The sequence below is a fragment of the Ailuropoda melanoleuca genome, chromosome 18 (assembly GCF_002007445.2).
Source record: "Ailuropoda melanoleuca isolate Jingjing chromosome 18, ASM200744v2, whole genome shotgun sequence".
NCBI classification, from domain to species: domain Eukaryota; kingdom Metazoa; phylum Chordata; class Mammalia; order Carnivora; family Ursidae; genus Ailuropoda; species Ailuropoda melanoleuca.
Window position 1 is genome coordinate 18,549,313 of NC_048235.1, and position 14,257 is coordinate 18,563,569.

General features: G+C 38.7%; 1 protein-coding gene across 2 annotated transcripts in view; it reads left to right on the forward strand.

The window, feature by feature from the left end:
• MTMR7 (myotubularin related protein 7) overlaps nucleotides 1–14,257 on the forward strand; it is a 115,506-nt gene that overhangs the window by 39,857 nt on the left and 61,392 nt on the right. For both annotated transcript variants that reach the window (XM_034647665.1, XM_019804420.2), the window contains exons 3-4: nucleotides 779–941; nucleotides 7,896–8,053. In XM_034647665.1, coding sequence (XP_034503556.1) covers nucleotides 779–941; nucleotides 7,896–8,053 — 321 coding nt within the window. The remainder of the gene's footprint in view (nucleotides 1–778; nucleotides 942–7,895; nucleotides 8,054–14,257) is intronic.

Consider the following 14,257-nt stretch of genomic DNA (forward strand, 5'->3'; position numbering starts at 1 on the left):
TCTGTATTCTGCAGACATTGTTACATTTTCAGCAGAAGGTGGCAGGCAGTACTGGGTGGAGAGGAATAGTGACAGATGGTGACCGCACTTGGGAGCATAGCTTAATGTATGGAGTTGATGAATCACTATATTGTACACCTGAAACTGATGTAACAAGTGTGTCTCAACTATACCCACATAACAAAAGATAACCAATGCTCCCGTTGACTGAGCAGAGACCTTCCCCCACCGCCCCCCACTGCCACTGAAGCACCAGAGAGACATACTTCAGCCTGATTTTCTTCAACATAAATCTCTTCTCCAGCCTGCCTGACCACCAGCAGCTTAGAAAACAACAATCTCAAGTCACTATTGAAGTTGAGCATTCCATGTGGAATTAAGGAGCATGGTGGCACCTCCCAGTGGAGCCATCTCTAACTTTCGCTGATTGCGAGGTTTATTTTACTAACTTCTCATGACCTTATTTAATTTTAGCCATTAAGTGCATTCACCGTTTGACTACCAAAATGTTCCCTTACCTGGACCTGTACAAACTTGTACACTGAAGAGTTGGCTCTAAATAATTAGCCTGGATATCAGAAGGCGTGGTAATGAAAAATAAAATGACAAGTTTAGATGTTTCTTTCCCGGAACATTGGTTCTTGTCATCTGAGCGTAGGTGTTGAGCTAGCTAAAGACGGGACAGTTTCTTGTCCATGTTCCTTCAGAGATCTGGGTTGTGCTTTTCTCATTTATCAGTCCTGGGTGCTTAGTTTCTCCACATGACTTTTGGTTGTAGATTCTTCACAGTCAGATTTCCACCATTGAAAAACAGGCAACAACGGCTACTGGATGCCCTCTGCTTGTTCGCTGCAAGAACTTTCAGCTGCTGCAGCTTGTCATCCCACAGGAGCGAGACTGCCATGACGTGTACATCTCTCTGATACGCCTTGCACGGCCAGGTAGGGTGGAGGAGCTCAGCATTTCTCATGCCGCACCCTGAAGTTCACAAACCATCTTCAAGAAGTATGTGTTGCTTAGGAATTATGGTGTTTTAGGAATTATATGTTATCCCAGTCCTCCGATGAGGCCAAGAATTCTGAATGATTCATTGCCTTTTAGGGGCTCTCCCTAAGTTGTTGACTCTATGAACCTCTTCCCTTATTCTTAGTATTATTCACTTTATCTTGGGTGGGGGGTTTTAACAGCTTTTCCTTTTGGAATCAACTCGTATTAAAATTATGCCCTTCCCATACTATGATAATTGAACCACCTTGCTTGAAGCCTAAGATAAAATCCACAAATTGTTTTGTGTGGAAAACATTAATATCAAACAGTTTAAGGGCACTTCCCCTGTTGGGGCTTTTAAGGTTTGGTTTCGCATTGCTTTGTGATGCTCATGTAGGTTTCCCAAAGTTGGTATAACTAGACCTTTGTTAGAATCAGTTGTATTCACCGTGTGGCTACGTTGGTTCTCCTAAACAAAACCTTAAGTGTCGTGGGAAGAATGTTTAGTTGATTGAAAAATCAATGCTGTCAGTTACTTTCCTGTTCAGTCGCTCGGCTTAGGGTCTTCGGATTTACAGCTTCTTCTAGAGAAGCGTTTCTTGTCTTTCTGTGTGGCTTGTATGGGTTGTGGTGTCCTTCTGCTTAAAAGAAATAGACGTCTGTGTTTCTGGGGAGAATTTGGTAAAAATAAATCTTTTATATAAGTAATATCCGTGGTAATGTTACACTGAAATCGCTGACAAGGGAGACGGAATGTATCTTTATAGTGACTGTGCTAAATGCTTTTTGATTCAGGACAAGAAGTTTGTCGCCTCTGCAAAGGGTTTGGTTGGGTCCTCCATTTCTTATGGTGTGACCGTATCATCTGCAGATAGGGAAGAACTCAAGTTATTTCTTGAAAATGATGCCAGGGAGCTGTCAAAATCTGATATTTTGACTTGACTTTGCTCCCCTTTCAAAGCAGCTGGTGGAGGCTTTTCCATCTCCGTGTGTTGCAAAGAACTGCAGAGTTAGCCAGAAAAGCAGCTGAACTTTTTAGAGGGTGCACTATAATTGGAACAGAAGTTCTGGGAAGATGTATGTTAGGTTGCGTGCAGCAGGGAATGCGGAGAATTGTGTGCCAGCAATTTCTGTGTCACTGATTAATGGCTGCACTGGATAATAAATGTGCTCTGACCGGATTAATAGGATTTAGGAGTAGCCCAGAGAACTGGGAAAGAGCTGAGTGGCTGAAAGGGCAGTTCACAGTGACTGTGAGGGTGGTGGCCGTTGTGGACAGCGAGCGCCCGGACTCTCATGGCGAGGGCCCCTGGGGAGGAAAATCTCTGTGTTCCTCACTTTTTAAAACACACACTTTTTCTTAAAGATGACGTTTGGGAGGTAGATATTAGACATAGCCAGAGAGCCAAAAAAGCAATCAGAGTAATTAATTGAATTAAACCTCTTACCTTAGAAGATTTTAAGAAAGCCAGCAGCATTTTGAAACACTGGAATTAGAAATGCCAGTTTACATAAAACATAGTACTTTAATAAGTGTGGGAAGATGAAATAGAACCCGGACAGTTTCACAGTTTAATGTTAGAGGCAATGCTAAAATTAGGACCCATTACAGCCTATGACCTTGGAAGCAGGCTTGAATCTGAGTGGAGGTAGAGAAAGGTGGAGGGGTCCCAGCTGGGAATAGGGGTGGCTTATCAGAGCCATCCAAGGATGTTTTACAAAATACGCCTTCCCCCTCCTCTAGGTCTGTCGGAGTAGGTGTGTGTGTGTGCGTATTTTATTATTATTATTATTATTATTATTTTTTACAAAAAAAGAAATGCTTGGGAGTCCATTTAAGGCAAGTCCTACGAAGGAGGTTTTTCAGAACTTTTGAGATTCTCTCTTCACTGAATTAGGATTTCTAGGATAAGGGTATATCAAACTACTAAAACATTTAGCAAGATTTTATTGGTTGGTCTTTTGTATGAGTTCAAATTGGTAAGAATGAAAAATTAAAGTAGCCAAATTCAGTAAGCTCTTTAATTCTTAAGAAAGAATAATTTAGGTTAAAGTAAAGCTTTGGCCCCAAAGAGAAATAGACCCAGTGTACTAACAAAGATATACATTTTTCTGATGAAAAGACCCCTCTTTCTTGGAAAGCTCCCATTTTTCCTGTGTGCATTCTCCTCCCTCTGATTTGCCTTCTGCTGTTTATTTTTCCATTATCTTTCCCTCTGTAGTGTTCGTGGGCCCTTTAACATTTAAACCATCTTTGTTTATTTTCACATTTCTTCTAAACGATCGTTTTTTTTTCAATTCTTCTTAGTCCCCAGTTCTTCTGCACACGTATTATGATTTTAAAAATCTTGTGATTGACATCATCTTATTTGTTCAATTTCACTTTTTTTTTTTTTTTTTTTTTTGCTTAATTTCACTTTTGACGTCCTTGTCTAAGTCATGGCTGCTTACGCAATGTCTGCAGCGGTAATTTGCTTTTTATTGACAACACTAATCTCTGAGTCCAGAAGTCATTTTCCACTAAGAGTTAGCTTCCAGAGCCCTGGCATTTCATTCGAACGCTTACATGTTGAAAATAGACAGCAGACGTGTCCTTATTTTTATTCTTAATTTGCAAAGTCCAGTAATAGCCGCGCTGTCTTCTCACCCCGATTTCACTGGTTTTTCAGCCCCGTTTATTTTAGGTTGCCCGAATTAAGCAGAAAGTTGGGAGCAGCTGAGCTTTTAATTGTTATTTTTGGTTCTAATAAACCCCACATATGTGTGTGTCCCCCTGATAACTGCTGGTAACTTTTCCCTTCCCAGACCCACCTCCGCATTCTGCGAATGCCCATGCGTGTTTGTTCTCTCCTTTTGATTTTTAAAAAATTTGCAAAAGGGAAACAATCAGTAACATAACTGTATTATTATTCAGGTTTTACATTGGTCATTGCAAGTTTGGTTTTTATTTTTAAGGTTTTTTTTTTTATTATAGTATTAAGTTACCTGTTGTTTCTCCCAATTAGTCTATCATGGTAATTCCCCCCTAATTTTTTTTTTCCGAAAATATTCTGTTTTCATAACCATTTAGCCTGATACCTGGGAAACACACCAGGTTGTTTTTCTTTTCTCTCTAATTGCTTTGTCTTACCCACAGCTGCCTTATCTGGTGAAGTGAACACCCTTTCCTTTTTTATGGGAGAGAAGGAGCATGGGTGGGGTGCAGAGACCGGGTCATTTGGAGGCTGGGTGGTTCCAAGTTGAAAATTGCCACTTGATGGCGTAAATCTTCTCTGGGAAGTAGAAAGTGGGATTGCCCAAGAGCTAAGGCATTGATGAAAGCAATAGCTACAGAACCCATCACAGCGCCAAGGGCTTCCCTGTGTTAAGGAATCAGATGAATAGTAGAGCTCAAGGAACACCAAGTCAGTCAACACACGCATCTCTCAGGCAATCTCCTGAGTCCTGAAACACCAATTTAGCTTCCCTAGAAATGTCCCCAAAATGCTACCCATTCTTTTTTTTTTTTTTAAAGATTTTATTTATTTATTTGACAGAGAGAGACAGCCAGCGAGAGAGGGAACACAAGCAGGGGGAGTGGGAGAGGAAGAAGCAGGCTCATAGCAGAAGAGCCTGATGTGGGGCTCGATCCCATAACGCCGGGATCACGCCCTGAGCCGAAGGCAGACGCCCAACCTCTGTGCCACCCAGGCGCCCCAATGCTACCCATTCTTAATTTAATGTAGTATTTTAGAAATTGTTTTTTTTTTCTTCTGGTAGCAAAACCTTCAAGACTGCCTCTGCTTGCCAATTGTAACATTTAAGTAGGTAAATAAAGTAAATTCTAGGATGATTTCTGCATAAGTTTTTCTGAAAGAATTTTTTTTTTTTTTTTAGATTGGAGGTGCGCTTTTAGCTTACTCCCACAGTGCAAAGGCATGTGGGGTATTTGCTTATGGGAACAGCTCTGGGGGCGAGGCCTTTGGTGCACTTCCTGTTGAACCCTGCCGTCACTAACAGCAAAAGACATTTGATGTTGGTTGTGATGGCTCAGACTTTGTGGGGTGAGGAGCCAGTGGAGTATTTAACATGTCTGTTTTAAGAGATGGGGTGAGGAAGCAGGGATCTGACCTTTCTGAAGCGGGCGTGTTCTCTCCGTTCACATTCTGTAAAGACTAGAGATTTCTCTAGCCCTACTTTTGGTGTTGTTTTTAACTCACCTCCTTGCTGATTACTAAGAATTCTGCTGATATTTGGCAAGAGATGGAGGTGAGGGGAGCAGAATGTTATGAACGGGAAATATTCAGCAAAATTTACTTCTATGTTAATGGTACTTCTTAATTTCTCGGAGTAGGTAGTCGTCTGCTGAAGGCTTCCCCTGGGTTGGCCTTTGGGTAAGAAGCTTGTCTATGTTAATAAGACCGAGTTTGGGCTGACAAAAATGTGGGTTTCTTTGCTCTCATGTAGAATTTTACTTAAATTGGGCCAGAGCTATGGTTGATCACCCTTTTGCTTAAAAATAACTCAGAGAAAACATTTCACAGTTTTAGTGGCAACCAGTCCTAATGCCTCCCAGTTCAAGAATGGTCTTCTTAATGTCTGCTATAAACTGCTTTTGCTTTGATTTCTGTTCCATGTGCTTGACTCCTCCCAATGACAGCAGGCGTGAGCCCATACACAGAGAACCATCCATAGTCCTAGAATGGTTTTCCACTTCTTCCTTTAAACCTAGTTGTAAGTATTCAACAAAGGGAACTTTATGTCCATTATTAAGCCCATATTCATAAGCTCTCCTTTCACTGAGGGAACTGAGGCTTTCTCAAGAGATTCTTTTGGCCTCTTAGACAAATTACACTTGCGGTTAACGTTATGATATCAGAGGCCTGAGTCATGTAGTGGTACTGAGAGATGGAAAAGATGTGTCAGTGTCCAGCTGATGGTTCCCAGAACAGGATCTCAATTTCATAGGCTGCCTGCTCCAGGAGCTAAGATTACAAGAGACAGTTCCTACTCCATGTTTGTGTGTACAGACACCTGGGGCAGGGGTGTGCTTTCTTATTGGTCAAAATCGTCCATGTTCTAAAGCTTGAAGTTTAGAAATATATCAGGAGAAACTGAAATAGAACATTGTTTATCTAACTGATGAACTTACTTTTGCTTCTTTTCTATAAGAAAGAGTGCATGTCTAATGAAAAAGTCTCGTCCTTAAAACACGACCCTTATCTTTCTTCTTCCTTGTAGATGAGTCATTTCCATAATAATTACAGCAAGCCTGAAACTGAGTTTAGATCTCAGGCTGCCTGTGTGTTACTGTGGCCTTTTGCTGGTGGTAGAGATCCTTTATTGGGCCTCCAAACAGACATGGAAGAACCATTAAATTAAATTAGCCACATCTGAATGTCGTCAACAGATTAAGGAATAAATGGGGGGACCTATGAAAATTGAGGAGAAAGAAATCTATTGGAGAAAAAGATGATTCAGGGGATGGAACAAGGAAAAAGAAGACACAAAAGTGGTCCATCTGGGGAGAAGGCAGATCTTTCTGCCTTAGAGGGGCAATACATGTGATTAGGGGCATGCACTCTATAGCCAGATGGCCTAATTTAAATCCAGAGTCCCTACTTACTAGCCGTGTGGCCCTGGTGATATTCCTTAACCTCCCTGTGCCTCAAATTTCTCATCTGTAAAATGAGGCCTGTCATGGGTTAATACATTTATTAAGAACAGAATCTGGAATGAAACAAATGTTCAGTGAGTATCAGCCATGATTTATCTTTACCAGAAGTGCTTGGATCTGCACTTTCCAATATGGTGGCCTTAACACTATGCAGTATGGCTGCGTGTGGCTGGTGGGCACTTGAAATGTAGCTAGAAGGAATGAGGATGTGCTGTCAAGTGTGAAATACACGTGGAATTTCAAAGACATTATGAAATAAGATACATAAAATATTTAAAAGTTTTATATTATGCACATATTGAAATGACAATATTTGGATATATTGGGTTTCTAATAAAATATGGTAGTAAAATTAATTTCATTGTTTCTTTTTAATTTATTAATGTGTCTACAAGGACATTTTAAGTGACACACGTGGCTTGCTTGTATTTCTGTTGAACAGCACTGGCCTAATCGCTTCCTTCAGCATAACAAGATCAGAGCAGGAAAATCAAATCCTAGCTCTAAATGGGGAAGGCTGTTGAGCCTGGCCTCACAAGCACAAAGGGTGATACGTAAAGACACAGACATCCTGGCAGAACTGAAAGCAGACTTTCATCAGACATCCTTGAATTTGCCCCTTGTGACCAGGGTGCCTTACACTATCAATTGATTTTTTTATGAATCCTTTGAATTTTGTATGAGCAGTGCAATTAAAACATTGGTGAGCAGTGTAATTACGAATTACAAAAGTTCAAATATTTTCAGGGCAAACACTTGAAAACATTTCACAGCTTTTCAATTGTTATTTCTTTTTTTCATATTGTGATTACCAACATGGGGCAATGGCCTGGGTCTTCGTCTGCCTCTGAGAGGCCATCGCAAATCCAAGCTCGATGTCATAAACAAACTGAGTTCTTGATGTCTAATGATACATCATTCTTAATTAAGTTTTAATTCTTCCTTTCTTATGTGGTCTGGAGAATATGTTCACTTTCAAAAACAACTTTAAAAAAAGTGCAAAATGGAGAAGGCCTTGTTTTTGAAAGGAAAGAAGCTCTTGCAAAGTTGAGTTCGCTTGTTCCAAGGTCTCCATGTCATTGCTGGGAGGAGGTGGGTGAACTTGCCCCCAGAGACAGGGTGCTCCTGGCAGTGTCCCGGGGAGAGAAGCTGGTTTGACTTCTTGGTGTACTCCACCCCAGAATGCTTTTGGGGAGATTTGGCTCTGTTTTTGACTTGGCTTGATTAGGCTTTATTCTCCTTTTTCTTGCAGTGAAATATGAGGAGTTATACTGCTTTTCATTCAACCCCAAGCTGGATAAAGAAGAAAGAGAACAGGGCTGGACGCTGATCGATCTCAGTGAAGAGTACAAGCGAATGGGCCTCCCTAATAATTACTGGCAGCTCAGCGATGTGAATAGAGACTACAGAGTGAGTGCGGAGGCATCTAATGAAATCTAGATACTTAATCCAAGGGAACTCATGATTCACATAGCTTAGCATGACCTCTGTTTAATCTCCTTTAGTTTTTACAGCTCTTTGTAGATACAGAGCTGTGGATTTGCAAGTCTCCTTGGTTATTGTGAGCTGCATTTCCTACCTGCATCTAGAATCAAAGAATTTGGCCAAGGGAACTTTAGAGAACTTACCCCCCCTCTGCCGCCACCGCCACACACACACACACACACTCACACAGAGACACATATACACCATCCCCTACTGGTTGAGGAGATGGAAACCCACACAAGCCCAGTGGCAGGCCTCATGGCTAGGCAGTGGGTGGGAGAGCTGGCCAGGGCCAAGTTCTCCCATCAGCTCTTTTTATAGTGCAGCGAGTGATTAGTGGGGAAGTTGCAGAGACTCTGATGGCAGTCTGGCACCAGCTCCTCTCTGTACTCACTGAACTCTTGATTGGTACACAAGGTCACCAAGAGGCTTCCCTAGAGAAATGTGGAGAAATGTGTCTACGCTTACAGAAAGGCCTATGGAGAGAAAGGGAAGCAGGAGGGGCAGAATCAATCTCATATTGTCCCTAATACGGGCTTACAAATCAATGTTGGTTTCCTTATTAATTTTTTAAATATTTTAGGTAATAAAAGCAATGTAAGACTGTTGCAGAGAATTTATAAAAGCGAGAAGAAAGAAAAAAATACCCACCATCTCAGTGCCCTAACGTTCTTCTATTAAGTTTTAAAATTTTCCTTCAGTTTCTTTTTCTCATCTCTGTAGTTTAATAACTCTTTTCTTATATAAGTAATGCATTTAATGACTCTAAATTGGAAGATACAGAGGAAAAGGAACTGTTCCAATATATATAACAAATATAGAATCGTATTACACATGCCTTGTGTTCTGCTTTTCTTCACCCATCGTACTGTTTTTTCCTGCTAAAAATATATTTGATATCATTTAAAAATGTTATATAACATCACACAGTATAGCTATATCCTATTCTTTCTACCTAATCTCCAATTTTAAGACATGCAGATTCTTTTTTTTTTTTTACAATTTTAAGTAAACATAGTGAGAGCATTATGGTAACTATACCTCCACCCATGTTAAAATTCTTTTTAAAGACAGATTCCCAAAGGTGAAATTTCTATGTCAAAAAATTTACACAAATTTTCGTAGGTATTGTCAAAAAGAACTGAAGAAAAGTACCAGTTTATATAAATTCTCAGCAACTACACCTGAGAATTCCTGATTTTTTATACCCTACGGGGGAAAGATGTCAGTTCTTAAAAAGTTTTCATAACAACTTGATAGTGGGACAAGTGATGTCTCATTTTAAATTAATCTACATGCTTTGATTTCTTGATTTGTAGATTTGTATATGCTGATTGACCATTTATATCTTATTTCCTGTTAATTGACATTTCTGGTTACATTTTAAAATTTTTTTATTATTGACGTATGGTATACAATGGCATACAATGTTGTATTAGTTTCATGTGCACAGCATAGTGACTCAGCTAGTCTGTACATTATGTAATGCCCACCACGGTAAGTACAGTGACCACACAATGTTATTACGATATTATTGACTCTACTCCCTATGCTGTACTCTTCATCCCTGTGACTGATTTATTTTATAACTGGAAATTTATACCTCTAATTCTCCTTCACCTCTTTCTCCCATCCTTCCACCTCTTTCCTCTGGCAACCAGTTTGCTCTCTGTATTTATGAATCTATTTCCTTTTTTGTTTGTTTCTGTGATTTCACATAAGTGAAATCATATAGCATTTGTCTCTGTATGACAAATTTTACTTAGCATAATGCCCTCTAAGTCCATTCATGTCAGAAATGGCAAGATCTCATTCTTTTTTTATGGTTGAGTAATATTCCTGTGCACGTGTGTGTGTGTGTAATATGTGTGTATATGTATATGTATATATACAGATACATACACCACATCTTCTGTATTCATTTATCTACCAATGGACACAAGTTACTTCCATATCTTGGCTATTGTAAATAATGCTGCAATGAACAGAGGATGCATATATCTTTTCAAATGAGTGTTTTTGTTCTCTTTGGGTAAATACTCAGTAGAAGAATTGCTAGATCATATGGTAGTTTTATTTTGAATTTTTTGAGGAATCTTCATACTGTTTTCCACAGTGGCTGTGCCAATTTACATTCCCCCTAATAGTGCCATGGGAGTTCCCTTTTTCCACATCTTGCCAACACTCGTTATTTCTTGTCTTCTTAATACCAACTATACTGACAGGTGTGAGCTGATATCTCATTGTAGTTTTGATCTGCATTTCCCTGATGACGAGCCATGTTGAGCATCTTCTCATGTGTCTGCTGGCTATTTCTGTGTCTTCTTCGGAAAAACAGCTATTCAGGTCCTCTGCCCATTTTTCCCTGGGATTTTTTCAATTTTTTGATGTTGAGTTGTGTAAATTCTTTATATATTTGGGATATTAACCCCTTATCAGATATATTATTTGCAAATATCTTCTCCCATTCAGTTTCTTTTGTTGATAGTTTCCTTTGCTGTGGAAAAACTTTTTATTTTGGTGTAGTCCCAATAGTTTGTTATATAAATATAGTAATAATTAACTATGTGTGTGTGTGTGTGTGTGTGTATATATATATAGTTAGTACTATTATTTTTACTATATACTATATTTATACTATATTACTAATTATTTTTACTATAATTATTACTAATTATTACTATATTTTATATATATATATACACACACACATGTGTGTATATATATATGGAGAGAGAGATAAAGTATGTAATATATATACAAATGTATATATTTGATTGCTAGCTATAGGAATAAAAAACAGTATGGTCCTGGTATAAAAAAGACACATAGATCAATGCTATTAAATTCCCTCCAGATCACTTTCTGCTCCAATGTCACTGACTGCAATCTGGTATTGTCTTTCTCTATAATGTTTCTACATATGTAAGTTGTAAAAATGTAGTAGTATTTTGTGTGTTTTTTATACTTTCTATACATGGTATTATGCTGAATGTAGTTTAGTGAAACTTGATATTTCTCTCAATATTGTGAGATTCGTTTCATTTTTAGCAAACACATCTATAATAGTTGCCATGTGCCAGACACTGTTCTAAAAACTTGACAAATGTTAGCAGTCCCATGTGGTAGCTGTTGTTATCATCCTTGCTTTACAAATGGAGAAGCTCAGGCATAGACCGATTAAGTAACTGTCTAAGCCGTCGAGAAGTGAAGAAACTGTTCAGACCTATAGCTCTCATTCCTTCATTCTTCACTGTTGTATTATACTGCATTTTACAGATAGACCAGAGTTTTAAAAAATTGTTCTTATTCTTTTCTCTCTCTCCCTCTCTTTCTGTTTTATCATCACAAAGCTGTTAACTGGCTTATACGTGACTCATAGTATATTGAGAGTTTCCATCTAGGAGTAGAATTTCAGAGTTAGAGGGCATGCGGATTTTAGCCTCACCAGATATTACCAAATTCTTTTCCAGAGTGTATGCAAGGACTTACAGACCTAAGAGCAAGATATATGAGTTCTCCCTACTCCACAGACTCACTGACATTTGGTATTGCCTTGGTTTGGTGATAGACCTACTCATTGACCCAGCAGTCTTACTTTTGGGAATTAGTCTAAAGAGTCAACAGCATACACACACAGTGATGTATAAGGTGACTTACTGAAGCATTGTTTGTAACAGCATATATTAAAAGAGACCCAAATTTCTTAATAGAGGATGAGTTAAATAAGTTTTGCTCTATCCATATAATTAAATTAATGTGTAGCCATTAAAAAATATGGTAGATTTCTATCTACTGGTAAGGAAAGATTACTGAAGTATATCCTTAAGTTCAAAAAAGCAAGGCACAGAAATGTCTGGCTGGCTCAGTGGGTGGAACATGCAACTCTTGATCTCAGTGTTGTAAGTTCAAGCCGCACATTGGGTGTAGAGATTACTTCAAAAAAATCTTAAAAAAAAAAAAATCAAGGCACAGTACATTGAATATAATGTGATGTCTTTTATCTGAAAAAAGAGGGAGAAAAATAAGAGTATGTGTGTAAATGTCCAAAAGCGATAACCTGGAGAGTAGGTTAGAACGGGGTGGACAGAACACGAGGGTGAGGATGTGCACCTTTTTGTATTGTTCCATTTTTATAACCATGTGATTTCACTAACAAGTCAAAAAGTTAAATTTGAAAAAAAATGCCAATCTTATTGGTGTGAAATAGATCTCAGTGTGGTTTTATTTGCATCCTCCACATCACTGGTAAGTGAGCTTGTATTTATCCGTAATTCAAGTTGATTCCCTGTGATTTGCCAATTTGTTACTTTCTATCCTTTTTTCTATTAGGTTATTTGTCTTTTTCTTATTGATTTGAGGAAGTTCTTTATATATTCTAGATAATAGTATGTTACCATGTATAGCTTTTGCAAATATCTCCTCTTAGAAGACATTTAAATATTGCCCCTGGGGAATCTTTGGATCCTCAGAAGTTTTGAGTTGTTAGTGTTTACTATTTTGTTCCATGTTTTAGCATATTGTTTTTAAAAAGAACTCCTGGAGGGCGCCTGGGTGGCACAGCGGTTAAGCTCTGCCTTCGGCTCAGGGCGTGATCCGGGCATTATGGGATGAGCCCCACATCAGGCTCCTCTGCTATGAGCCTGCTTCTTCCTCTCCCACTCCCCCTGCTTGTGTTCCCTCTCTTCGCTGGCTGTCTCTATCTCTGTCAAATAAATAAATAAAATCTTTAAAAAAAAAAAAAAAAAAGAACTCCTGGCCTACTTATGAACTTATGTCCCAATTTGACCCTTATGTAATTTCCATAATTACATTAGTACTAATTATGGTTATTATGATTTTATAATAAGGCTTGATATTGTACAGGTCAGTTCCTCCCACGTCATTCTTCTGATATCTTGAGTTTATAGATTATTTGGGGTAGAATGGACACGTTCATGATACTGAATTTTCTTCATAATTACACTTACATCTAACAACCATAATCGTACTCTGCGAGTAGACATTTGGGGCTTCTTTGTTTCAATTTATTATGAAGTATGTGGCAATGAATTTTTAGCCTTGAAATGAAAGGGAGGAAAATCCAAGTTTACCAAAGAAAATTGGGTACCTTTTAAAATTTTTAAAAAATATGACACGCCCTTGAGTCAGGAAGAAAATGAATCTAAGCTACGTCTTGTGGAATAATATTTTCTTGGAAACACAGGTTCTTCCTATTTTTGATGAGATTTCCTTCTCGAATTAGCACCACAAACATGACTCATAGTCACTTAAGTCCTGCATGTAGAGACTACAAAACATGAGTTACTCAGCATTCCTTTTCCAGAGTTACACACAACAAACCGAAAGCATTAACCAACAGACTGTGTTGGAACAGAAAAGGTGAAAACCTAGGGGGTTTTCTTATTTTACTGATACCATTGAAACGGGGAGAGATGATGTACCTTTATTTAGTACCAACTTAGACCTATAATAAAAATTGATTTTCTCAAAAACTTTCTAATAGTCCGTTGAGAAAGTTATGGTGTCATCCATTACTCTTCTTTTCATCAGGTGGTTGAGAAAATGCTTGCTTTTTCCTCCCTTCTTTTATAAGATTGATTGATTTCTCCTTTTCTCCTCCTTTTTTTTAGAGAAAGTGGGGGAAGGGAGAGGGAGAGAGAGCATCTTAAGCAAGCTCCACGTCCAGTGTGGTGCTTGTGCCACAATCAGGAGTCAGACGCTTAACCTTGACTGAGTGACCCAGGTGTACCTATTTCTTTCTTTTCAGAAAGAAACATAGGTTCAGAGCCTTGCTGCTTCGTTCTCTTTGTGTGGTCTTGGGAGGCTGATCTTCATCATCATCATCTCTATCATTGTTATTCTTAGTCCTACTTATAAGACTTGTCTATGATAGTCCAACTTTCAAAGTGAAGATTCCCTTCTGTACGTGACTCCTGAAATTGTCTTTCTTTCTTTCTTTTTTTNTTTTTTTTTTTTTTTTTTTTAAAGATTTTATTTATTTATTTGACAGAGATAGAGACAGCCAGTGAGAGAGGGAACACAAGCAGGGGGAGTGGGAGAGGAAGAAGCAGGCTCACAGCAGAGGAGCCTGATGTGGGGCTCGATCCCATAACGCCGGGATCACAC